General features: G+C 46.5%; 1 protein-coding gene across 2 annotated transcripts; it reads right to left on the minus strand.

Moving 5' to 3' along the window:
- Positions 1-1,406: 1,406 nt before the first annotated feature.
- Positions 1,407-25,417, minus strand: KLHDC10 (kelch domain containing 10). Of its 2 annotated transcripts, XM_074828127.1 has the most exons (10): positions 25,300-25,364; positions 19,704-24,068; positions 10,938-11,159; positions 10,243-10,397; positions 8,887-9,035; positions 8,160-8,244; positions 7,173-7,239; positions 6,507-6,554; positions 4,221-4,360; positions 1,407-2,992 (listed from the first exon to the last, which is right to left on the minus strand). In XM_074828127.1, the coding sequence occupies exons 2-10, from the start codon at positions 19,765-19,767 to the stop codon at positions 2,783-2,785; spliced, it is 1,140 nt and encodes a 379-aa protein (XP_074684228.1). In that variant the 5' UTR covers positions 19,768-24,068; positions 25,300-25,364; the 3' UTR covers positions 1,407-2,782. The 2 variants fall into 2 exon arrangements, with proteins under 2 accessions (XP_074684228.1, XP_074684227.1); XM_074828126.1 differs by lacking the exon at positions 19,704-24,068 and having other exon boundaries at positions 25,300-25,417.
- Positions 25,418-25,544: the final 127 nt, after the last annotated feature.

Below are 25,544 nucleotides of genomic sequence, written 5' to 3' on the forward strand. Positions count from 1 at the left end.
TAGCATCGCAGATGGTGTCCCTCCATCAGTTGCCACAGATGCTGAATCCTTTCCCTCTCCCTTGGGGAAATCGTGGCTCTGCCCTAGCAGAGGCAGGAACACTCTACTCTTTTGTTTTCATGTATGGAATTACACAGAGGGAGTTAATTTGCCTTTAAAAGGGAGGAACCAGTACTTGGGCATCACCTGGGCTGGAGGTGAAGACAAGCAGATGGAGCGAGAAAAGCCCAGAGCCATATATCCTTCAAGTTCTACCCCAGAGCGAAGCCTCTGCCACTGTGAGCCAACGAGAAGCTTTTATTGCTCAAAAACTCAACATGCAGCAGACCAGCAGCAACTCCAGCAAACCCTCAGAAGAGAGCTGTCAGCTCTGCAGTGCTTAAAACAAGTAATTTTTTTTAGGAAGAGCAGCCTCTGAGATTTTGTGCCCATCATGAAGCAGCCACCCCAGGTAAGTGGGAGGGGAGAGGCCCCTGGACTCCCATCAGTGGATGATGTTTGTATGGTTTTTTTTATCAGCAAAACCAAGTCCCTGGTCCTTTATTCTGTTGGTGGAGGGTGCAGGCAGGCTCTGGGCTGGCACCTGCAGTGGTCCAGCCCATGGAAGAGGCTTGGGCACTTGTGTTTGGGTGACCCAGCACCCCAGAGGGATGTCAAGGGCTGTATTGTCCTGCCTGGGTGACTATCCATGTTCCATGGCAAGATTTGAAGTGAAGATGAAGTGACAGTGTTAGAGGTATCAGTATGGAGCTGGGCTGAGGCCAGATGTCTCCCTGATCAACACCCACCACCTTTCCTCTTTCCTTGTGTTTACATCGGGGGAAAAGCTTGGGGCTGCCCCTGTCAGGATGCTGGAGGGAGAAAGATATTAGAGCTTAAGGAATTTGATCAGAGATCCAGGCTTAGATGGCTTTAATGTTGCCTTGGTGACAATGTGAGATGCTCTTTAAAGTAGGTGAGGGAAGAACCAGGGCAAAGATTAAGTTCAGACCTTCAGCCTCTGCAAGAAGAGCTGAAAGCCACTGAGTTCAGGCCAGAAGGAGCTGGAGAAAAGCCCAGCTCCCCTTGACACTACCACCCACCCCCGCCCCCATGGTCCTGCAGATGAGGACACCACAAGCCAGGGGCAGGAGAGCAGGTCTGGGCTCAGCTCCTGAGCCAGGAGCAGTGGGCTGCTGCAGCAAGCAGCCAGGAATGCTTCAGCTAGGATGCCCAACCTTGATTTTGCTGGGCTTTGGAGAGAAAAAAAGCAGCAACTGAGGCTACAGAAGGGGGAAAAATCTATCCTCAGGAACAGGGGAAGCTTAACACGGGGGGACGTGTTAACACTTCAACTGAGTATCAGGGGTAGGTGCTCCCTAAAAGGTGTAACAGTGCCTCAATCAGCCAGTGCTGTTCAGATTAACAACATGAAGCCAATGTTATGGTTTATTTAAACAGAAATGCAATCTCTTAAAAAGAAACTAAAACCCCACTTTAACCCTTGCCTTTGATGGAAGGGGAAGGTACTAGGAAAACCTGATATAAAAAAAAAAAAAACCCAGGCACTTAAAAATGGTCTTCAAAGGAAAGATTTAGCAAAAATTTGCTGGCAGATGAGTGGAGCTGTTCAGAGTTCAATGGTCACTTTACACATGGTCTCTAGAGTGAATTTCACAGTATATGAAGCACAGCAAGACAAGAGCTAGACAGACATCCCCTCCTCTCCTGCCTGTGAAGAGATGACCACTGCTCCCAGCAAGAGGGGTATTTTTGATGCTGTTTCCTGGGACAAGCGATCCATGAGTTTCCAAGGATCTACATTAAAACCACATGCAGCAATAACATCCCCCACCCCTGGAGGAACATGAAGCTAACTAGAAAAGGAAAACAAAAAGCTTACAGGTACATGTTATCAGGTGCTGATAACCAGGACTTGAGCTGGCAGGGGTGGCTCACACCAAAGCACTGGGTAAAACACGCTGCAGACAGCTCTGAAATCTACGGGGTGAGTTTTTGCTGTTAGCTCATTTGGAGTGCAAAGTGAGCAGAAAGGGTTAAAAAAGATACGGCAAAACCTCTTCCCCTCCCCTCACCACCCCGAGTAAACTACACAGTAGTCCATTATTGGTAATTTTTAACCAGTCTTCCAAGCAAACCTTTCAATATGAAAAGGTGAGGAACACAGACACGGGGTGTTTCAAATCACTGCACGCTGCACCTGAAAAGCTGCACAGGCAAAGCTTCGCCTGCTGCCCTGTGTGACATTCCAGCTGTCTTCTGAAGCTCAAAGAGATGGGAACATGCCCACGGAACACATGCAAAGCCTTCAAGCAGAAGGAGTTCTTGGTTTTATAGAGGGAGAGCTCAGCTGGGTGTTAGGGGGATGAGTGTTACCCAAAGCAAAAGAACAGGTCGGCTATTCTGCACTGAACATCCTCCATTAGATACATCTTGTGAAAATATTAAGTTGAACGTGCCATGGGTAAGCGCGGGCTCAGACATCTGCAAAGCTGTCCCCTGTCCCCAATTAAATCACAAGCATGTGCTGATGACAGTTTGATGGCTGATGCTATGGATTAGTCCCAGAGAGTACTTTTGATTAATGGTGTAATTTAAAGATCCATAAATAAAAAGTGGATTTTCAACAATTTAAAGTAAAAATTTCTAGAAAGGCATCCATGTATTTGCTGAGTAAGGTGTTGAGCGGGTTCCTCCACGTTCTTAGCAAGACCATCCGCAGTATCCATAAATAGGGCCCTTCTTGAACATAATGTGTGTTGGACAGAAGCATGAGATGTTCTCATTTTAGTCGCTCAACGAGTCCCTGCGTCAGTCCAAGGTGCAAAAGCTGAGATCTAGAGAGAGTTGCTAGATGAGGGAAATATTCCAGGAGCTTCTCCCACGACAGTTCCAGCAGGCTGGGCACCACCAGCCACATTTTAAACAGAGAACCAGTCCGTTTGTCTTCATGGATGTTGACCACCCCTCCATGAACATACATGCAGCCAGCCTTGATGGGAAAAAGGGGAGAGGGGAGTTACACAGGGCATGGACCAAACTGGCGCACCAGAAGGTGCTGAAGAAAACTAGGATTTGACTCTCCAGCTTCCCAGTGGGTTAATCACCGAGCGAGATGCATCTCACACACTTTTATGTGCTGGTGACAGAAGTGGCACTGCCCAAACCAGTCACCTCAGGCTCCTCTTGTAGCCAAGGGGAGGAATCACTGCTGAAGGGCATGTGTGTCTCATCCTAAGGCACGTATCTGCTAGCTTAGAGTGTTTTGCTCTGCATTTTAGGTGAATTTTAGCCCAAGAAATCAATTTTAGGAGTGGGGTAAAGTGTTACTAATTTAGTACAGGACCATACTTATGTTTCAGCTAAAAAGTATGTATTTTTTTTAAACTAAAACCACACCATACAAAGACATACTGCATTACCTCTGGCTCAGCATAACCCTGATGGGTATATAGAAAGATGGAGAAAGCTCAGCTGTTGACCTATTTTAAAAGTGGCATTTTTTTCAATATATAGGAAAAGAAGAGGCATTCCTACTGTCCAGGCACCCACCAGCAGTCACCAAGCTGTCAGCAAAACACCCTTATCAGGCCTAGTTTCCCAGAAAAAGTTGTATTTATATCAATTTCAAAACTAGGTGACACCCACTCTTTTAACCAAAGAACCCCAATATCTCCCCTCACACACAGCCTAAGGAGGCTGAAGTCACAGCTAAACGCATTTCTTGCTGTCTGCTGCTTACCAACCACAGGTCTCAAAGCTTCTAGTTAGAGCAAAAAGCTCTAGCAATACCAACTTTTCCATCAGCAGTGGTTTCCAAAGAGGGCTGCCCACCTGCTAATCTTTCAACCCAGGCTGTTCTCAGGAGGCTAAAACCAGTTCACCTGGGGGAATATTTGTGGTTTTTTCCCTTTTGCAAACAGGAATTGCTGTTCACACATGGAATTATTCCTAGGAGCTGCTGCAGTTTAAAAGCTAAAATTCTGCATCGCTGCTTTTAGAAAGCAGAACCGCTACTGCTCCTCAAACAGCAGCAGGAGTAAAAGGAGTCCATGCAGTGACCTCTCACCAGCCCTCAGCCTCCCTAAAGATGCTGCATCCAGTGGACATCAGGTCCTTTGTAACATCAGTTCAGCTCTATTTGCAGCCCACACAAACGTCAGAGTGCTTGGACGAGTGGCTTGAACTTCAGCTATGTAGGAAAGAAATGAGTCACTTACTGGTGTGACAGCAGCACAGTGAAAATACACTGGTTCCGGCATGGCAGCTGGGAGCTTGACCCACTGGAAAGTTTGCAGATTCAGCTTCCAAACATCTCCCAGAATCACTTCTCCATTGTAGCCTCCACAAACAAACACATCTGTAAGAGAAGAAACCCACAGAGCTTGCAGGCCCAGCCATCCTTCATCCAGCAGCTGCAGGACATGCAGTGACTGAAGTCAGCATTCACCTTTCCGGAACAGTTTTAGGATCAACAATTATTTTACCTCAACACAAGCTCTCAGTACCTCCCAAATCAGTCCCAGCACACTGTTCATAACCACAAAGGCCACTTACAGAATCACAGAAGGGTTTGGGTTGGAAGGGACCTCAAGGACTGTCTAGTTCCAACCCCCCTGCCCTGGGCAGGGACACCTTCCACTAGCCCAGGTTGCCCAAAGCCCCGTCCAACCTGGCCTTGAACCCTTCCAGGGAGGGGGCAGCCACAGCTTCTCTGGGCAACCTGTGCCAGGGCCTCACCACCCTCACAGGGAACAATTTCTCCCTTAGATGTCACCTAAATCTCCCTTCTGTCAGTTTAAACCCGTTCCCGCTCATCCTATCCCTCCCCCCTGATGACGAGTCCCTCCCCCCTTTCCTGTAGCCCCTTTCAGTCCTGGGAGGCCGCTCTAAGGTCTCCCCGGAGCCTTCTCTTCTCCAGCTGAACCCCCCCAGCTCTCTCAGCCTGTCCTCACAGGGGGGTGCTCCAGCCCCCCGAGCATCTTCGTGGCCTCCTCTGGCCCTGCTCGAGCAGGTCCGTGTCCTTCTGCTGTTGGTGCCCCCAGAGCTGGACCCAGCACTGCAGGGGGGTCTCCCAAGAGCGGAGCAGAGGGGGAGAATCCCCCCCTCGCCCTGCTGCCCACACTGCTCTGGGTGCAGCCCAGGGCACTGTTGGCTTTCTGGGCTGCCAGCGCACGTTGCTGGCTCATGTCCACTTCCCAGCCTGCCCATGATGCCAACCCCACCACAGCAGATTCAGGGCTCAATGCCAATGAGAAGCAGGAGTGCACTCCCACTTTTAGAAGCTGTATTAAGCCCTAGCTAACCTGACTTCACAGGCTCCTGGGTTTGATCAGATTCTACTGGTTTTAAACCCACGAGGAGCAGCCCCAGCCCTGGCTCATAGTCCCGGCTTTGCCCAGGTTCTCAACTCAGAGGCTTGCACTGCAGCAAAATACTGCTGATGAAGGTGACTGGAAGCAACTCCCAGCTCCTGCCTTACTTTTATTGGCACAATTAGCACTCCTAAGAAATATAATCTGGCATATCACTCTTCTGCATGGCTCAGTACCCTTTAATGTACAGCATTCAGTAATCGATCTGAAGAGTTTTGAAAAGGATCAATATGGCAAATGCTTCTTCAGTCCATTATGAGCAATTTGGGTTTTATCAGGTTTGGGGGAATGCATTTTTGGAGGACGAGGCCAGAGAAGAGGCCCAAATCTAGCTGAAGGAACACTCTACCATTCAAAATTGTAACTGAACACAGATTGCACACACAGAGCCCTCTCTAAACTGTGCCTCAAACAGCCCCACGCAAGTGATTTACAGTAAGAACATTTGGAGGATCAAAGTGAAGAACAAAAGGCTCTACTAAGCTCTGTGCAACTCCTAACATATAAAACAGCCCCCACTTTACTAGAGAATGGAAAGACTCAGGGGTTAACTCTGCTACTGCCTCATAATCCACTCCATATGAGCAGCTGGGATTTACACCACCAGGAAAAGGACCTGCTATCAACAAAATCCCTGAACAATCTTGTCTCTAAAGAACTCAGCTTCCAGCATTTGGCCCCACTTTGCTTTTCACAGCAGACTGTAAAGCTAACAGGTTAGTCACTGAGCTATAGCAGGAGCATCACTTATACCTGTTCACGTGCTTGCAACCACTAAGTTGAAAGTATCATGGACACTCATGGCTAAAATATATGGTATTTTACATTGATGTGACCACACATCCAAAGATTTACATGTTGCCTAAAATACTGCAGAATTCCAGACAGCAACAGTACTGCGCAGTGCAGAAGTAAATTTGCCTACAGCAGCAAGATCCCTCATATGAAGAGTGGTGCCAACTGGGCAGCTTAAGGCCTGCTGACAAGAAAGAAATCCTCTTCCATAAAAGACACGTGTGCCCTGCAGTTCTCTCCAACATGTGTGGAGGCCAGCATCTCTCAGGCTAGAAGGATGGGCTTGTGGCTGCCAAGTTGTATAAGATACAGCAATTTTCAAGAGGCAGATCTTACCATTTTTTATCTGAACGCAGCTATGGCATCTTCTGGCTGCTGGGAAGCCTGAGGAGAATTAAAAAAAAAAAAAAAGCATCAACTATAGTTTTTTTAAAGTGCTTGGGCAAGTGGTGATTTTATCTCAACATATATTCATGGATAGGAGTCACCTGTTTCATTTATAAGGGGCTTCTGCTTTCCTACAACCACAGGTATAACATCTCTAATTTAGCAAATAGCTAAAGGTTTGACTCCTAATTGCTCTCCGAGGAAGGATAAAACGTGCCGGAATCTCATTCCCAACAGATTCCAGCTCTCACCTCTGGCGTGGTGAAAAGCAGTGGCTAAGGGCCTGCAAAGGTTTCAGGGAAAGCCTTGCTGCTAACCAGGCCAGCACGTGATCCCTCAGAGGCAGCAGAGATGATGTGTATCTTCTGGGAGGACAGCCAGCTGCTATCATCTTTCCCACCCAGGGAGGGAGAAAAGCCAGACTGCTAAATATGCTTCAGATGGGTTAGTCCTCGCTGCTAAAGCTCTAAACAAGCAGGACCTCGAAGTCAGCATTAAGTCACAAACTCTACGAGGTTATGAAAACAGGTTTTCAGCCTGCCAGCAAACAGCATCTTCAAGTGTCTTGGCGACTCTCTGGTTTACAGGGGAAAACACATGAAATTTCAGACTCACCAACTTTTTCATGAGGTTTTGTGGCAATTTCCTCCCAGGTGTTGGTTTCAAGGTTGTACGCATGGATCTGAAGGGACAAAGAGGAGCCACCATTAGTTCCTCCTGGCTCTTCCAGCACTACAATGACGCCGTTACAGCCTCAGACCCAGGGAGCCACTATAAATAACACCTCTTTTTCATTAAGTGTAAAACCAAAACCAGCTAATCGCAGCCAGTGACTAAGCAGGTATACAATCACCATCAAAGCGGACCAGCTTACTAAAGCTTTCATCTCAGGCTTTGCTATTTGAGCCCCACAGCTGAAGAAAACAGAATACTGCTTTTAAAAAAAACGGACCGATTAAAACCCACACCCTCCAGTTCTCAAAAGGATTTAGAAATACCTAACTCATGCCACATGTAAGAAGAAAAGAAATGCACAGAATGGAGAGATAAAAAGTCATGTTAACTGCTGCAGTTTCAACTTTTTTGGAAGCAGAGCCCTATTTAGAGTCTCCTCATTTATCATTTTGGCCCTCAAGCTTAATTCACTCTTCCCTCCCCAAACTGTATGGGAGAAAAACATTTACCACAAGAAAGGAAATTAAAGCATACAATTAAGGGAGAAGACAAGAAAAGAGTCATCGTATCAATATCTGAATTTAACATCAAGGAATTCCTTCCTTTGGCACTTTCCTGTTTTGGCACAAATACATTTAGAAAGATGTCCTAAGTGTTTTTAAATGAGACTCTTTGATAACAGATTTACAGAAGTGAAGCTGTTTTGCAGCTGGGTACCCGGGTACCACAGATTCATCATCCATAAGTCAACAGGACATGTTTGTGGCAACACCAGGTTTTACAGACATAGGAGAATAATCTGCTCCTAGTTATCTATTTTTTCACCAAGCTCTCCAGGCAAAGCCAGATGAAGAGACTGTGCTGGTTATACTTCACTGTAGAAAATCTCCTGTCCAGGCAAGCACTCGAGGTTTCTCATCACCTTACCTTATCTAAGGAATAGGCTGTCCGGGAGGTTCCACCTCCCAAGATATAAATCCGTTGACCATCATGTGCGATTTCATGTCTGTACCTGAAGGTGAAAAAAAGGACATTTAGCAGCACAAGCAATTAGTGCAAGTGAGCAAGAACAAAAGCCTTCTGGAAAACACTACCAAATCTCGGTGATTTAAGTAGACACCCCAAGTCTGGCTATGCTGTATCAGTCTCTCCAGTTGGGAGCATTCAGAAGATGTGGAAGCTTTCATGAGCAATCTAAGCAGCACCCCAGAAGCTTGAAAGGTATTTCCTGAGAGCAGAGCACCATGGAACTTAAGTACAATGATTTATGGAGCACCATGACAGCCACCAATATTCCAGTCCCTTCTCAAAGATGGTCACTGATTGATCTCCCAGCCTTCCATGCTTTGCTCCAGAACAGGACAAGGGACAGGGATCAGCTGAAGTCTCTTCCCCTCCTCAGCACCCACCAGCTGCCCCAAGTCCCCAGCTCTGTTCTGGCACCACGCAGTCCAGATCAGTGTCCTGGCAAAGGCTTCACACCCCACCCCGACAGCCCCCTGCATGCCCGACTGCTGGAGCACCTGTTGTGCAAGGTTCAGAGCCGAAAACACCGCTCTAAGAGTGTCCTGCCTGCACTCTCTCAGCTTCTCACTCCCAGTAAAGGTGGTGACTCCCCAGTGCAAAAGCTCTCTGAGACTGTCCAGCTTCTCACCTCTCCTCTGGCATGTCACAGGACATATTGTTCGGTTTCAGCTGGATCCACTCTCTAGTGTTGAGGTCTAGCTTATGTAGGTCAGTACTATAAATGTAACCAGTTGTTCCTCCAAACACGTAGAGACAACCATTGATGATGGCCATGGCCTGGAAGGTAACAGAGAGAAACCAGTTAGAAAGGATGTGTGACATCAGTGTCTGAAAAAGAGAGAACTCCCACCCTCCCAAAGCAAGACACTGCTTGCAAAGCTCTACCTACAACTTACAAAATGACATCTTTGGGAGGAATGTGAAGGACAAACAAGGATGAGACACAAAAGATGGGGGGTGGGTGTCTGTAGGAATGGAAAGTAACTCCATGCTCACAAGATGAGGACCTAGAAGTAGAGCTGCTGAGTTTCAGATATCAGACAAGACAGATCTGTGCAGCAGGGGCTCCCAGGAGCTACAACCACAGCACAGTTAACCCTGAATCTCTTCCACACTGACCTTACACAGATACTGTTACGGAGAATCTTATAAATCAGCTATCAGAGAGCCAGCAGGATTAAGTGTAGCAGAGAAAGCCCCAAATACAGTGGATAAGCCAGACTAAACAACAGAGGCAGCCTGTACAATTCAGAAGCACTTGGCCTATCAGCCTACTGAAACAGTGAAGGTGGTGCAGGCACGTGGTCTGAGGTGGAAGCAGAGATGTAGCTCCTTCTGCTCCCAACTGCCTGTTTGCCAAAGGCCAGCTCGAGCTGAACTGGGCAAGGGGAGGACTACTTGCTTTCCCCCAGTTGTCTGGAGTGCATCTAAATGAGAAATTAGTTGGGTCATAAATGTCTGCACCACAAGTGCACTGGCAGTATTACTGGAAAGCACAGCAAAAGCTGGCAGTCCTCCTGTGAGAGTGAATCTAGTTTTTTGTGCACCATGTTCATCCAGGACATCATGGACAGTTTTAAAAGTTGTTATTCTAATACAAACAAGATGTACTAAACACTGTTTTCATTTGTAGTCTGGGGTTTTAAAGGCTTTGAGGAGGCTAGAGAGCAACTCCAGAAATTACCAACCACTCCTTAAAGCAGACATACTTTTTTCATTCAACTGCATCTGGCATTTAGTTAGCAAATTCTGGCTTTTCTAACTACAAGAAAACTATTCCCTCCCTTCGAAACCTCAGAGAACTGAGGCCGCTCTATTTATTTATGAATGACACCTGCCTTTCCTTACACTTATGTACACAGAGAACAACTCTGGTTAGTAGCAGAGAAGAGATCTCCGTGCTCTGGCCCCTTTTCGGTGACATACAGCGCAGCGTACGCAGGCACAACACTCAAAGTGCCTCAACGAGGGCCGTCCTTCATACCTGGCCATAGATGCGATTGGGTTTCTTTCCTCGGCAGCTGAGCAGAGCCCATCTTTTGTACTTGACGTTGCAGACGTGGACGTCATTGCCGTTGCTTTCCCCAAAGGGGATCCCGGTGCCCCCAAACACAAGCAGGTTGTTGCCATGCAATACAACTAGGAGAGAGAGACAGAGCAGAGACACTTGTTGCTGTGAGAAGCAGTAAACCAGAACGACTCTCTGCTCTGGACACAGTAGGCAGAGAGTGTTCAATATTGTTCAAATACCCTACAATTCACACTACGCATTTATGGCTTTGAAATACTCTAAAAGAGAAAGAATGCAAGCTAAAACCATGGTAACCAAAGGCCTACTTTTAAAAATGGCTAGTGAACAAAGAGATCTATTTTTGGATGCTTTGAGTTGTCTGATTGCACTGAGCACCCAGCTGCTGAAAGTGCAGGTGCCTTGCAAGTATCAAGCTAAATACCTCAAGACTACCTCTTGCATTTGAAATTTTTTCTTTCCCTCTGCCTCAATCCAAGCGAAAGGGGAAAGAAAAATCACAAAACCAACCCAAACTCAAGGCCTATTTGCAGAAGAGTTGGAAGCAGGGTCCAGATTTCCCAGTTCTTGCCCGGTTTTGCATTCCTCCAGGGACACCGATTAAAATAGCTTCAGGAGTAGGCGCACAGGAATTGAATTTCCATACGTACGTGACATGGAGGCTAGTTCCCTGGGCATGTAGCCTTCAGTGCCCATTTGATGCCAGGTGTCTGTAGCAAAGTTGTACCGCCAGAGTTCCCTGAAGAGCGGGTAGTCTTCATTCTCTGGCCCACCGGACTCATCATAGTCAGGATTGTAGCCTCCAAACACATACAAGTTGGCATTATCGGCCACGCAACGATGGCCACTTCTTGCTGGTGGAGATCTATGGCCTAGAGCAAAATAAGAAGGTAAAACAGCTTCACTGAAATGTCAGCAGAGGAGCTGAGCTTGTGGCCCAGGGTCAGGACTACACCCACTGCGGTGGTCCTCCAACAAGAGTGGCTGGTGTTTCACCACAGGGAAGCACATCTGCAGGCAGGAGGAAAGGGCTCTGTAACGACAGATCCACCTCTCCGAGCAGGAATGGGGAGAGCTTCTGCATGTCACCATCTCAGTCACATCCACGCTAGCCCCTGGACCACACCTGCCTAAGGATACCTGTCTGCACGACAATCCTTCCACATGACAATCCTTCTGTAAAAGCTATTTCTGAGATATCTTACAAATTCCCCCTTCTGTCATTCCGTATGGCAGATTTCACTTAGGAAACAGTTCCAGAATGTTTATATTTAAAGCTGCCCGATGAGAACAAAGGAAAAAAGTAATGATTTGCTCTCCCTCCTACACAAACCTTCTCTCCGTTTCTTCTCTTTTGCTCCTGGCACCTCGTATCTCGAGAAGGTTCTTTCACCTTGGACACCCCTGGGCTTCCTAAACATTAAGCAGGTATGTAAATCAAGTAAAAGTCTCCTCATAAAGGCATTTGCACTGGGAGGGAGCGCAGCAGGGAACCAACCCTTCTGAGATCCTACAGGCTGAGCTTGACAACTGGCAGATGCAGCCCTTCCCAAAATGAAGCCTTCTGCCTACCCACCCTCTTCCCCAAAAGCCAATGGAAATAAAAGCGGGGAGGACAATTGAGGCTCAGACCTCAACTGGAATAGGAAAAAAGACCGATTCAGCCCAGGAAAATTTAAACAGCAATATTCTTGTTGGATAACAGCAATTGAAGTCTCAGCTGACAAGTGATCAAAAAGTAATTCCAAGCTTGCTCGAATTCGATGCACAGCAAGAGCCAAGCACAGTGCCAGGGGTGGATGTTTTTCTTCAATGAGACACAGGACCACATAACGGATGAGAAACATGAAAGGAACAGAAAACGATCAGGTCCCTGAACAAAGGAGCTGGTTGTGAGACACATGTAGAACATCTCAAGCTGACTAAACCAGAAAGGCTTCAAAAATCATTTTTTTCTATGCAATACAACGGTGTTTTGGAGAGAGTAACTCTAAGCTTCATCCTGAGAAGAAGGATACATCATAGTCCCCTAAAATGTACAATTTCAACACATAACCATCACACCCTCAAGCACATCCTCTGCTTGTTGCACCTCAAGACAGGCCCGCTTTGGTTCAGTTCACAATAAAGAGCAAACCAAAAAACCATCAAAAGAAGATCCCTGAAGATTCCTCACCCAAACAAACCAGTGATCTTCACCACCCACCTGCTCTCACAGCTCTTTTATGGACTTTTAGGATGGAACAGGACCCAGTGAATCATCTAATTAGGACCCATCGTGTTTTCTTCTTAGAGCCTGTTACAATTATCAGCAGTGAATCAGACACGCGGAGCAATAACAAATGAGGCATCAAGCATCTTTCCTATAGGAAAGGTGAAATAAATGATTTGTCCAGACTGAATAATGAATTTTAACTCAACACAAGCAGCTTTGCTTAATCATGTTCCCCATTTGCTGCTGCTTTAAGCTCCAATTCTTGTCCAAAATTAAGCTGCTCTCCAGGGTTCAGACAAACTCCTTGTGGCTAAGTTTTGACAGATTTGGGTTGTTTCCAGTAATAATTGTGTCTCGCAGCAATTCCCACTTAGAAAACTAATAAGCACTGGCTGAAAGAGAGGGGAAGAAAGTTAAGGAATTAATGGAAAAATCTGTAGTCTTTGGCCTGGCTACTGAGACAGCGCAGTGCTATCAGGCACCTGGTGTGGCACAGACATCAGCGCACTGGTGGGGTGGATGTTACGTGTACTAACAGCGGCAGCCAGGAAGCTACTGGCCTCAGCGCTAGACTAAACTGTTAAACAAATATTACGTGCTTTAGAGGTGATTCACAAAGGGAAAGAGAAACATCTGCCCCTTTGGGCTTTTTTATTTTACACTCCGAAACTATACAAAGAGATGGATTCATTTTCAAGTGAACACACTGATGATAAAGGTACTCACAATCAAGATAATTGTTCAGACGCTTTATCATCGGAGATGTTTCGAGAGGGCAATTCATGTGATCTTGAATGTCTGCAAACAAAATGGTGCTTGAGAAGTGCCCGCAGCTCTCTGTGGGCTAGGGGATATCCTAGCAAAGGGCTCACGTGTCTGCAGGAGCTCATCCTGCTTGTTTCTTCTTCTGTGTTTGCCCTGAAGGTCTCCAAAAAGAAGACCTAAAAGAACTGAAGTGGGAGCTTAATTCCAGCAAAGACTGGGAGCACTGATGCACACATTCTGCAGGGGACTGAGGATTTAATTCAATCACCCACTGAATTTAAAAGGTGTTAGGGAATTAGGAGTTCAAATATTACATTAACTATAGATCCTATTTCCCTCTAGTTATAACACTTGCCATGAGAATTTTCCAGAGGGAAGAGAAGAATAAGGCTGAGTTTCATATAAAACCAACAGACTAATGAGTAAGAGGCATAATTCAAAGAAAATAAATTAAAAAACAAAACCCAGGAGGCCTTCTCTGCCATTCACCTCTCAAAATTAAGCAGGGAAGGCACCTGACTTTGCCATAAAACCTCAGAACAGTTAAGTTTCAACAGAAAGGGATCAATGTCTGATGCATGCAGGTCCTTGAGATAGCAAGATGTGCACGTTAAGCCCACAGACAGCCCAGCTGGTTTCACCTCTTCCCATTTACCTAAAAACCCATCTCCTATCTTTAAAAGATGACTGTTTTCAAGATATTTTCAAGACGCAGAAAGGGCATCACAAGCCAGAGCTGGTGTCAAACAGATACTTGCAAGTACCCAGCTGGTCCTTTCAGACCACCCTTCCCGTGCAAACCACATCTGCCGGTAGTTCCTTGCCCATTCCCACTACTCTCAGCAACTCCAAGGGCTCTGCGTGCTACAGGAACAAATTATTCAATTAAACACTCACTCAGTAACTGTCCTTTGTCAGAAGCTAAAGATCCAACGGCAGAGCTAGCAGGAGACGTGATGCCTGTCCCTGGTCATGCATTCACAACTTAGCTGCTCAGGAGAAATCCACTGTCCTCAGCATTAAGCTGAACACCAAACCGCCGATGAGAGCGGCCGAAATGTTTCCTCCTGCTCCACCTGCTACATGGCGGTGACTCCCAGGGAAAGGAGGGCTGGAAATGCCAACCAGAGCAACATTTCTAAAAGCTCAGGGCCAACCCCCATAGCTACAAACATAAGCAATTTCATTGTGCTTCGTTCAAGAATAACAGATTTTCTGCTCTATTCAAGCAGACCCCAGCTGTGTTTGCCCAACACCGTGCTCCACATGTAACGGTGTAAGGACTGACTTCTCTCCAAAGGCTTCACATTTCCAGCCTGCTGGTTTTAAGCTTCACTCTTCACTAACCCCTTTGTCTCAATGGACTAGATCCTCCCACTCACAGAGGCCCAGAGATGATGACAGATCTACCCATAAAACAGGAAAAAAAAAATATCCAACACATCTTCTGAGTCACCTATGCAAGCACGCTCACAAACGTATTAATGAACTGAACAAAGTTAATCTGAGTTATATTGTCACCAAACTTCTATTCAGAATTAAGTGACCTTAATTCACTTCAGAAGAAAGTCTTAGAAAAAGATTCCTCTAGTTATGTCTTTTTAAAGAAGAGACCTGTAAAAGCTGAATCTATTTAAGAGTAAATTCAGATTAGTTTCTTCAGCAGACAAGCTCTATGACTTGCACCTCCAATAAAGAGCTGCATTTCCATTTAATTATGTTTTATCAGATGATTCACATCTCCTACTAAAATTCTTCATGCAAGTTTTGGATCTGTTTTTGCTCCAGTGTTAGCGGTGCACAACGAGTCACACAAGCGCAAACTTTAGACAGTGCAGAAAGATGGAAACACCCAAGGGTTTGCTAACTTCCTCCTCTAGTTAGCAAAGCCCATCTCCCCAAGAGCTGAACCTGCCACACATGAAAGAAGTGCCCAACATTAAGCAAGGCACAGCAAGGCACCATCACCGTGGGGACCTGCAAGTCACCAGGTCCCGCTATGAACCCTTAGAAGCCAGACATGGAAAGTAGCAGCACGATGTACCGAGTCAAGACAGATCTGTGGGAAAGAGGTCGTAAAGCTAGTTATAGAAAATGGCTTTAAAGAGGACAGATATAATTTGGGAAGGTCTTGCTTTCCCATTTAAGACTCCAAAGTGAAGCAGGAAGGAAGGATGGGAAGGTGCATTCACAAGGAGACTCCTTTTCCTTGGTCCTGAGGGCAGAAATGGGAACAATAAAACCTTCAGAGAATAGGAAGCTCCACAAACAGAAAGAAGTTGAAACATCGTGACAAGGACATAATTAAGGAAAGTCCTAATTTAGGACTAAACTATGTGATAGAAACTCGCTTGCTGGCTATGCACTGACCTGTTAACACCCTGTTAAATTCACCCTTTTCAAATGATTCATTGAGTGACTTCAGAGGCAGCTTCTCGGATGGCCCAGATTGACTTTGTTAAAGTGGATTCCTAATTGAACACATCTCCTGCAAGAAGTATTATTAGAACAGGAGAGTAAGCAAAAAGGCGGCATGAATATCTCTTCCCAAGTTTCCTGATGTGACACAGCACAACAACCAGTGCACGAGACATTAATTTCCTACCTCTCCAAAAACTCTGAATACAGAACAGGTCTGGGGCGAGAAGGAGGAGAAAACAGAGATGTTCATTAAGAAAATTTAAAGAAACCCTTTATTTTGGAGGAGAAAGCATAATGGTCCTGAATGGTGTCCAACAAGAGTCCCATTCAAAATGTGCCTCTTACGGGGAGGACGAAGCTGAATTGCACCTGCTGGTCCATAAATACTGTTCCTGTTCTGACTAACACAAGCTTAAAAGTTTATTAAATCCAATTCTGGGGCCCTGACAGCTACAGAAATCTATGGAAAGCCTGGAGAAAAAAACAACACAAAAATCCCTTGGCATCAGCAGATTACTTGAAGTTATAGAGCAGATTAATTGCTACCAGCATGCCCAGGACCACAGCATGTGTCAACGGCTATGCTCAAGTCTATTGGATTTCTCTACTGTTTTTTAATAGCTCTATAATAAAGTTATAGATGAAGAAAATTAAACTGTGAAGTACCAAGCGGTTGCACTGAATCACACGCAGCACAAACGTAAGGCGAGAGGCGCTTCAAACAGAGCAGCACAAAGACAAGTTTCGAAGAAGAAAGGCGTTTTCTTTCCATTTGATTATCCTGCCTTTCATGACTGCAGGAGAAAAACTGCTGGCATCATCTCACTGGCTTGGTTAAACAAGAGGGGAGTACCTGCTCTTCGAGTTAGTAAGTTAGCCAGCTTTAAATAAGAGGGGAAAAAAGGTCTCATTAGCTGAATTCATGTCTTAAAAAATAAAAATAAACAATGAAAGGGGTTGAATATGAAATTGTTTTGAGAGCCTGCCTGAAACCATCCTTCTTCTTATCATGACCACACTGCCAGAGAAAAAACAAGTAAATCTATTGATCAATGAGAAGCTCTTGACAGAGAGCGAGGTCCGCCTACGCCATCAAGTTCTGCACAACTTAATTTTTCTTTTTAAGGAAATTTTCCCTAGTCAATACCATGCCTCGTTACCGGTTCCCAGCAAGCCAATGCTGTTCCCCCAAGATGGGAGAATCCACAACTGCTGCCTCCTTTTCCCAATCAGCCTCGGAAGGAAGAGGCCAAGGCTCTGGGCTGTCCCACTGTCTGCTCAGAAACCTGTAAGCAGAAAGGAAAAGAAGAATGACCTTGCTGGGGCCAGGTATGAGGCTGAGCAGTAGCCAAAGCAACCTGATTCCTAGATCCTTTGGGAGCAAAGAAGATGAGGGAAGTGAAACTACGAACCTCATGCTTAAAAGGCAACTCTGGAAGTGGAAACAGGTCAAGCTCTTTTGCCATCACAGCTACTGGAAAGAGATTTGGCTGTAGCTAGCAGAAATGGCAGGAGGAGGACTAAATAAAGATACTCCTCTTGCAAACACATACCCCTTTCCCGTGGGTTACTGCCTTGGAGCTGCAACACGACGACCTCCCAGCTTCGGCACGCCTCATTTCTAAACTCTGCCACATGCTGTTGCTTGCTAAGGGTGCCCAAAAATATCCTTTTGCAGAGTCAGATCAGCAGACTCCAAGCTGCAGGTGTCTGTTTTAAAGTTCTCCCTCTTTGTTCTTTCAGCCTTAAAGGATTGCTAAAGACCCGTCTGAAATTGGAGCACAATTATAATGTTTTGACACGCTGCTTGCCCCATCCCAAGTCACCGAATTACAGAAAGATCCTAACAACTTAACAGTCAAAGCATTTATGATCTGTTTTTCCATGTACTGCTTGCTTGTTTCATGTAACCATTTTACTGCTTGCTCATCTGGCTCTTTAGAGACCTTGCTGTTCACAAAAAGGAAAGCACATAAGGAAAAGGCAACAGAAATTAGGGAGAACTGTCTATTCTGTTCAAAATACACAAGGAACGATCCTCAAAGCCAAAACCAATAATTAAAGGCCAATGTGAAAGGTTTCACTCAAATCCTGGGGTCACATATGACCTCAAGAATCTGTATTTTCCTTCGAAGAATCTGTATTTTCCTTCCAAGAATCTGTATTTTCCTTACAGCATGTGGCTTTCTTTATAGAAGAAGCAAATCCCTGTTTTTTTCCTTTCCCTTTTGTCCAGCTCACATTAAAGCAGCCAAAAAAGCAAAGAAAAAGCAGCAGATGCAGCCAGAGGATGCTCTGGCATGTAGAAGCTCAGAGCTCAGTGCAGCAGGGAGGCAGTTGCTCAGTGCAGTTTTTTTCCCCTGTAAAACAAACCTTCCTGGGCACCCAGGGGAATCAGTGAAATGTATTCACGCGGTACCAGCCTCCCAGAAGATGTACACGCTCCACATCATCTCACTCAGGCGACCTGAGTTCAAAAGGACAACTGGTCTCGAGTTCAGAGTTTCCACACGCAGGTGGGATTCAAGGTTGAAGAAATGCTTGGCTTCTAATGTTCAGAAAAGAAGTTTATCCAATAAAAGTTGCCAATGTTTCGAAATCTCAAAGACAAGCAACCATTTTGGGTTTTTTTTCTAACCAAGATGCATTTGGAAAAACCACTTTACATGTGCAGCGTATTTTTTACCAGCACATGAAGCCTCATGAAGTTCTTTAAATATCTGAAAATTAGGAAATAATGGGGAAGCTTACAGATTCTTGTTGCTAAATGAAGTTTGCTTCAAACACACAAACCACCATTTATTAAGATGACAATTCAACCACAAGCTCACGACAGCCATCCCAATATTTACAACCAACAATATACACCCTTTTTTTTTTTAAGTTAGCTATTTAGAGGGTCACTTCAACCACACCACACAACGCCAGGTCACCAATAAAGCACAAATTTACCAAAACTTATCCCAGCAACAGCTATCAGTGTTCACATCACAGCGTGGCAGCTGTGTTTTCATCTCCCAAGCACGCTCGACACAGCAGGCAGGATAAAGAGCAGACCTCCCGAGGTGATCACACACTTCCGCCAAATAATTCTACTTTGAAAAATTAAAGATTAAATGCTGTAGTTCCTTGAGCAATATTATACAACGAGACAGAGCAAAGGAAGGCAGCCGTCCTGTGGTGTAGGCAGAAACCATCCAGATTCAAGCTAACGCTGTGCAAGCTCCCAGTTTGTTCCCTGAACAAAGTGGTATCATTTTTCTTCTGTAATTTGATGGATTAGAGGTTGCCATGCACATCAGGTAACCTGAAACAGATCAATGCTGAGGACCTCGTCCAGTTTAAACATTTGAGGCTGGCAGTGAAATAAAAGCAAGGATCACATTCTGCCAGGCTACAACAGGAAAACTCAGCCAAAATAGATCGCTAGAATGAAAAACCAGATTCCTGGGCTGCAATCAAAGCACTGGTTGTTTTAATACTCTGAATTTTCATTCTGGTTAAAGACCCACATCTAGAGAGATGTTCCTCCTAAAACTACAGAACTATTTGCTATTTTCATATTTACTGATGAAAACTAATTGCAGGTACAGCCATGAATCCTCTTCATTTTATGTGCAGCTCAAATTAGGATTTGAAGACTATGCTAAAGTATTTTAAATCAAGCCCTTCTTCCCCTCTCCTCCAGACCACATGGAACAAAGCACAGCTTTACTTATTCCTGCAGCATAACCAACAGACATCCAGATGTAGCCTCAAACACCTCCCAGAACAGCAACACCAGCATCGCCCTTTATAAACTCCTTTTTTTCTCAACCTATTTTAATCACAATATCCACTGGAGGGTCATTTGTAAAGTAAAGGGTGCAAGAAGTTAGTGCAACAAAACTCAATGTGAGACCTTAGGGAAGGGGAGGGTGATGTTATTTTACAAAAATCTTTAAATAAGTTGAATCTGGATGCTCATACCCACGAGCACCAAGTATATCCAAGTGGTCTGTCCAGGATCACTTACGTACTGCACGGGGATGAAAGGACAACAGCTGCCAAGTCCTCGCCACGATTCCTGGGTTCTTCATTTAGAAGGACAGACTACTTTTGGACAGGTCTTTTATATCCTCTGGCTCCTATGGCGAGATACTTTGGCCTCAGACTTTTGCCTCCTTCTTCTTCCATGAAGTTTAGGCAGGTCTGCTGCCTATTGTCTGCATTTCCTCATTTTCAGTTTCTTAAAGTTCTTCCTGTCAGGCTCACAGGAAGAGGGATGGCGTGAGCGCCGAGCCGCAACTGCGTCAACTCCGTCCTGTTACCAGGGTGTGGGGTCTTCCACTCACAAGACTTGCCCCAAACATGCTGTTTTCTTCCATCAATCTGTCCTCTTCAATCCTACTAATCCCAGTGCAAGGCTTATATTACGCCACAATATTATGAGCGTTACTACTAGCAATAGAATTTGTATTTCAAGCACTATTTTTGGAAATATAAACTAAATAACCACAGGATGTAAAGCTAACAAATACAGTGTGGCTTTTGGTTCCCAACTTTTCCATGTAACATACCAGTGGTGAATAGCTAAGGGGTGTGTACGCGTGCTCTTTACTGCTTAAGGCTTTCTAAAGATCTTGGGCATCAGTATTATTTTCCCTCCTACCTAGTTTTTCAACATCCAAAATAACAGGTTTCAATATCTCCCTTCCCATTTATGATTTCTGCAAGACTTCTGAAGGACATTTAGGTCAAGGGCTGAAGCCAAAGTGCTGCTAGCTCCTGGGAGAGAGAACAGGACAAGTCAATATTGACTTTGACTCCAGTATTCAAAACTTCATCTTTTTCATACCGGCCAGACAAAATACGTTTGTAACTCATATAATTAGTCCCTCACAAACATTTGGATAAGCAGGATGTGAACGCATTGCTGAGAACAAGGTTTAAAACCTGTTCATTCATCCAGCTACACTCAGCCTCCTCAGATCACAAAGCTCCTTTCCATGGGAAAAGGAATATTTTTGCCCAAAAAATACCCAGGAGAGAAAGCAGCTGCGCCTGGGTGCCCAATGCCTGAATGATGATTCTGCCCAGGGCCGAGGGCAGCTGGGAGAGGCCAGAGGATGCCCACAGGCCACTGGCAAGAGCCTTTCAAATATTTGAAGTCTCTAAAGAAGCATTTCTAGGAGAAGGATCATTCTCACATCCAGCCATGAGAGCTTTAGGGTTTGGATCAATGTCCAGAATAGGTCTCCTTCTTTATTCTTTTGTTTTCAAACCTCTTCGTAGCAACCATATACTTCAAATATTTCTACAAGCATCCTTATGAGTGAACTGTGCTCATTGAGAAACCAGAGCAAAAGAGGAAACATTTGCCCCAGAAATGTTTGTATTACAGATTTTACATCACTAAAACTGAGTGTTCCTTGGGTTGTTTGTTTTTTGAAAAAATGTAAAAGGAAAATAAAGAAAGGAATTCTAGACAGTGAGAACCATAGAACAGCTTGGGTCAGAAGGGACCTGGAAAGATCACCTGGTCCAACCTCTTGTGGGAAACGGAGCCGAGATAAGACTATTCAGCACCTTGTCCAGTCATGTCTTGAAACCCTCAGGTGATGGGGACTCTACCACTTCTCTGGGGAGGTTGTTACAGTGAATGATTGTTTTTAATGTGAAAACTGGGTTTCTTACATAGAGATGAAACCTCTCCCAGTGCAACTTGTACCCACTGCCCCTTGTCTTCTCCACATGGCTCCTTGTGAAGAGAGAGAATCCTCTTTGTAGCCACCCTTTAAGTACTGGTAAACTACGATGAGGTTTTGCCTGAGCCTTCTCTTCTCCAGGGAGAAGAGACCCAACTCCTTCAGCCTTTCCTCATGGGGCAGGTTCTCCAGCCCTTCAACCACCTCCTCTGGACCTTCTCCAGTCTGTCTGTGTTTTCCTTGACTTGTGGGGACCAGAATTGGACACAGCACCCCAGGGGCAGCCTGACAAGCGCCGGATAGAGCAGGATGATTCCGTCTCTCTCCACTAGCAATGTCCCTGTGGATGCAACCCAGGACCCAATTTGCCTTCGCCGCTGACTCGCATACAGCTTGCTGTCCACCAGGACCCCCAAGTCCTTCTCAGCAAGGCTGATCCCCAAGCCACACAGATCCCAGCCTGTACTGGGCTCTTGGGGTGTCATACTGGGTGCGGGACTTGGCATTTTGTCTTTGTTAAACTTCATACTGCTCTTGCTTGCCCACTCCTGCCTTTCCAGGTCCCTCTGTAAGGTTATCCCATTAATTAAGGTATCACATGTACACTGCTTTTCAAACAAGTGGCTTGCGGCTTGCTCCCTCACATGACACAAAGGGGTTCAAGAGCAGTGTGGGCAGCACGGTGAGGGGGGGGATTCTCCCCCTCTGCTCTGCTCTCGGGAGACCCCCCTGCAGTGCTGGGTCCAGCTCTGGGGGCACCAACAGCAGAAGGACACGCACCTGCTCGAGCGGGACCAGAGGAGGCCACAAAGATGTTCAGGGGGGTGGAGCACCCCCCTGTGAGGACAGGCTGAGAGAGTTGGGGGGTTCAGCTGGAGAAGAGAAGGCTCCGGGGAGACCTTAGAGCGGCCTCCCAGGACTGAAAGGGGCTACAGGAAAGGGGGGAGGGACTCGTCATCAGGGGGGAGGGATAAGACAAGGGGGAACGGGTTTAAACTGACAGAGGGGAGATTTAGATGAGATCTAGGGAAGAAGTTGTTCCCTGTGAGAGTGGTGAGGCCCTGGCACAGGTTGCCCAGAGAAGCTGTGGAAGGGTTCAAGGCCAGGTTGGACAGGGCTTTGGGCAACCTGGGCTAGTGGAAGGTGGCCCTGCCTAGGGCAGGGGAGTTGGACTAGACAGTCTTTAAGGTCCCTTCCAACCCAAACCATATGATGATTTTATGATTCTATGATATTTGGGTTTTCTATTGTTTGTTTTTTTTTTTAATTACATATTACAAACTCTGAACCTCTCCATACAAAAACCCCAACCTACTGTGACTGGTATGCTGGGAAAATTATAGCTCAAGACAAGAGCATAAATGCTGAGCATGGGAGACGCAAAGATATATTTAGGTCTCCAGATTTTTTTTATCCATTTGACCTCCAAAGTCTGATGAAAACACTGAAAAAATTTAAATGTGGACAGGAAGATTTCCAACAAGGAGAAGAACAAACCACACACTGCTTGTATTTGACATTTTTGATCTTTCTAAAGGTTTACAAACGCCTAAAAATAGCTCCTTTCCCTTATCCAACATACAATTTTAGATGTTTAAAGAGTCTTTACTCACAAGGCAGCAAAAACAGAAATTGCTTTTTTTTTTTGAGCTGTTAAGCCATCAACGAGACTCTTTGTAGACGCTGCTTGAGAAATGCCCCTATTGAGAAACCCTTGATAGAAATACTCCACTTGAGAAAGCAAACAGAGCAGCAAATCCCTGGCACCAGCTCCCGCTAGCTGCCTGCTTACCTTCCGTAATCATTTTCCTGTGCAAATGAAATTTTGCAGAGAGAAAAAGGTGACAAAAGTTAAAAATCTCTTCTACAAGTAGGTGGAAAAGGAGAATGTGACAAAAGCAGCACCTAAATCAATGCGTATGCTCTCATGTTTAACCAAGAGATAGCCCAGATCTACTTCAAAAGACACAGGGCTTGGCAAGTGCGGGATATAGCAAACACATCCAACACCAACGCGTGCTATGAGCTCTTTGCATGCTTTCAGGACAGTAATTACTTATAAAAACAGGATTAAAAGGAGATAGCATGCTTTATGGAAAGAGTCTAGGGCTTTGAATGGTGGGGAAAATGAAGGGATGCCTCCTGGAAACTCTGAAAGGGAACTGGGAGGTAAGAAGACAAACCTGTCAGAGAAAATGGAAGGAGGGGAAAAAATATTCCTCTATCTCAACAGTTATATAAGGGCTGCTGCTGGAGCTCTATAAATAGGACCTCAACAGGTGTCAAATGGGAGAAAACTCCAGCAATCGACTCAAACGGGATTTTTCCATCAGGTAGTTTTTCAGCAAGATTGACAGGTTGTTAAGGCTGGACTTAAGTGCTAAGGCTGAGCTGAATGGGGGTAGTTTGTCCCCCTGCATCTGCCCCTGTGCAAGAGGGCAGGATTCCATGTCAGGACATAATCTGTAGCCAAAAGCAGGATCGTTACAACCGCATCAGGAGGGTGTGCTACTGGTTCGCTCAAGCCAACGATTAAAATTCAGGAATGTGAAGATAATCAGCTCTTGCATTACCAAAAAAGGCCCTTATCACAGAAGGAAGGAAACATGGTTGAGAATTTGCCCAAAAATAGAAGGTGTGGAGCCACTTCACAAATTCACAGCAGTCTTGCACGAGGCTTGAAGGCGTCCTTGCTGCAAATCCAGATCATGACAGATTTCACAAGGATGGAAACACAGACCCTGGTCTGAAAACTCGTTCCCAGCCACTGCTGGTGCTCCAGACATACCAAATGCAGGCTCTTACCCCTGAGGCAACACGAGACTTCACATCCTCCCCCTCGAGGGATCTGAGTAGTGGTGCCAGGGGCAGCCAAGGCAGCAAAAAGATGCCCTGGGCACGGGGTACCCACCTCCTGGGTGGCAGCACCCCAGCACCATGTGGCCCTTGAGGGCAGGAGGTGCTGTGGAGATAAGGAGGGGGGGATACCTCAAACCAACTGGGACTACCCCCCATCAGAGAACCATGGGATGCCCCACATCCCTCCCAGTATCGCAGAACTGGTGGAATGGGGATGGTCTCCCCAGTCCTGCAATTGTGGGTTAACCCTGGTCTCCTCTCGCTAAGATCCTGGGTCTGTTGGGGTGGGGTGACCCACACATCCAGAGACTGGAGGATAACTCCCCCCCATACCAACACTGCTAGGAAGAAGGTGGAAAAGAGGAAGATCCACTATTCCCAGGACACAGGACTGGGCTGATGTCTCATTCAAGGGCTCTCTGGTAGCCTGGACTGCCCCCCCACCCCAGGATCACCCCTCCCAGGACTTTGGGGCCCCCCACCACAAAAACCTGACACACTGGCATTGGGGTGAGTGTCACCATGGGTTTGCCCAGGCCCATCCAGAATCACAGAGCCACTGAGATGGGGCTGACCTTCACCAAGGACTGTGGGTCACCCTCTGTCCCCCACACCCCATAGCCATAGGGATGAGGATGAACCACCTGTGTGGGGCATCCAAACATCCCCCAGAGCACGGTGACGGGGAAGGAAGAACCGCCATCCCCCGTGGTCATGGGAGGGGGGTGACTCCCCCACCCACCAAGGCTGTGGGTCCCCTTCAACACCCTAAAACCGTTCGGAAAGGGGTGACCACCCCCATCCGCGACTGTGGGCCTACATATCCCGGCCTCCCCAAACCAACCCGAGGCCTTTGGGGACGGGGTGATCCCTCCCCAACCCCCGGTCCATGGGGTACCCCAGCTCTCCCTAAAAACACCCCGGAGCCGTGGGGCCGGGGACAACCTCCCCCCCAACTGCGGGATACCCGTCCCCTCGAGGCCTTGGGGATGGGGGGGGGGGGGGGGAATGCCCCGGTCCCCGACACAACGGGGTCACCTCCCCCCAAAACCGCTCGCCACTCACCCGCCGAGCGCGGCCTAACCGGCAGCTGCACAAATCGGTTGAGGAGGCCACCGCCACCCGCCGCGCTGCCTGAGCCCTCCCTGACGCCCTCCCGGACACCACCGGCCGCCGACATAACCCCGCCCGCTTCTCCTCAGGGCGAGCCGACCAATCAGCGGCGAGATTCGGCGGCCTATGAAACGCGAGCTTCTTGGCAGGTAGGAGAAGGCGGGAATGTTGTTGCTGCGTAGGCTGGAGCAATCGAG

The sequence above is a fragment of the Strix aluco genome, chromosome 5, assembly GCF_031877795.1.
Source record: "Strix aluco isolate bStrAlu1 chromosome 5, bStrAlu1.hap1, whole genome shotgun sequence".
NCBI lineage: Eukaryota > Metazoa > Chordata > Aves > Strigiformes > Strigidae > Strix > Strix aluco.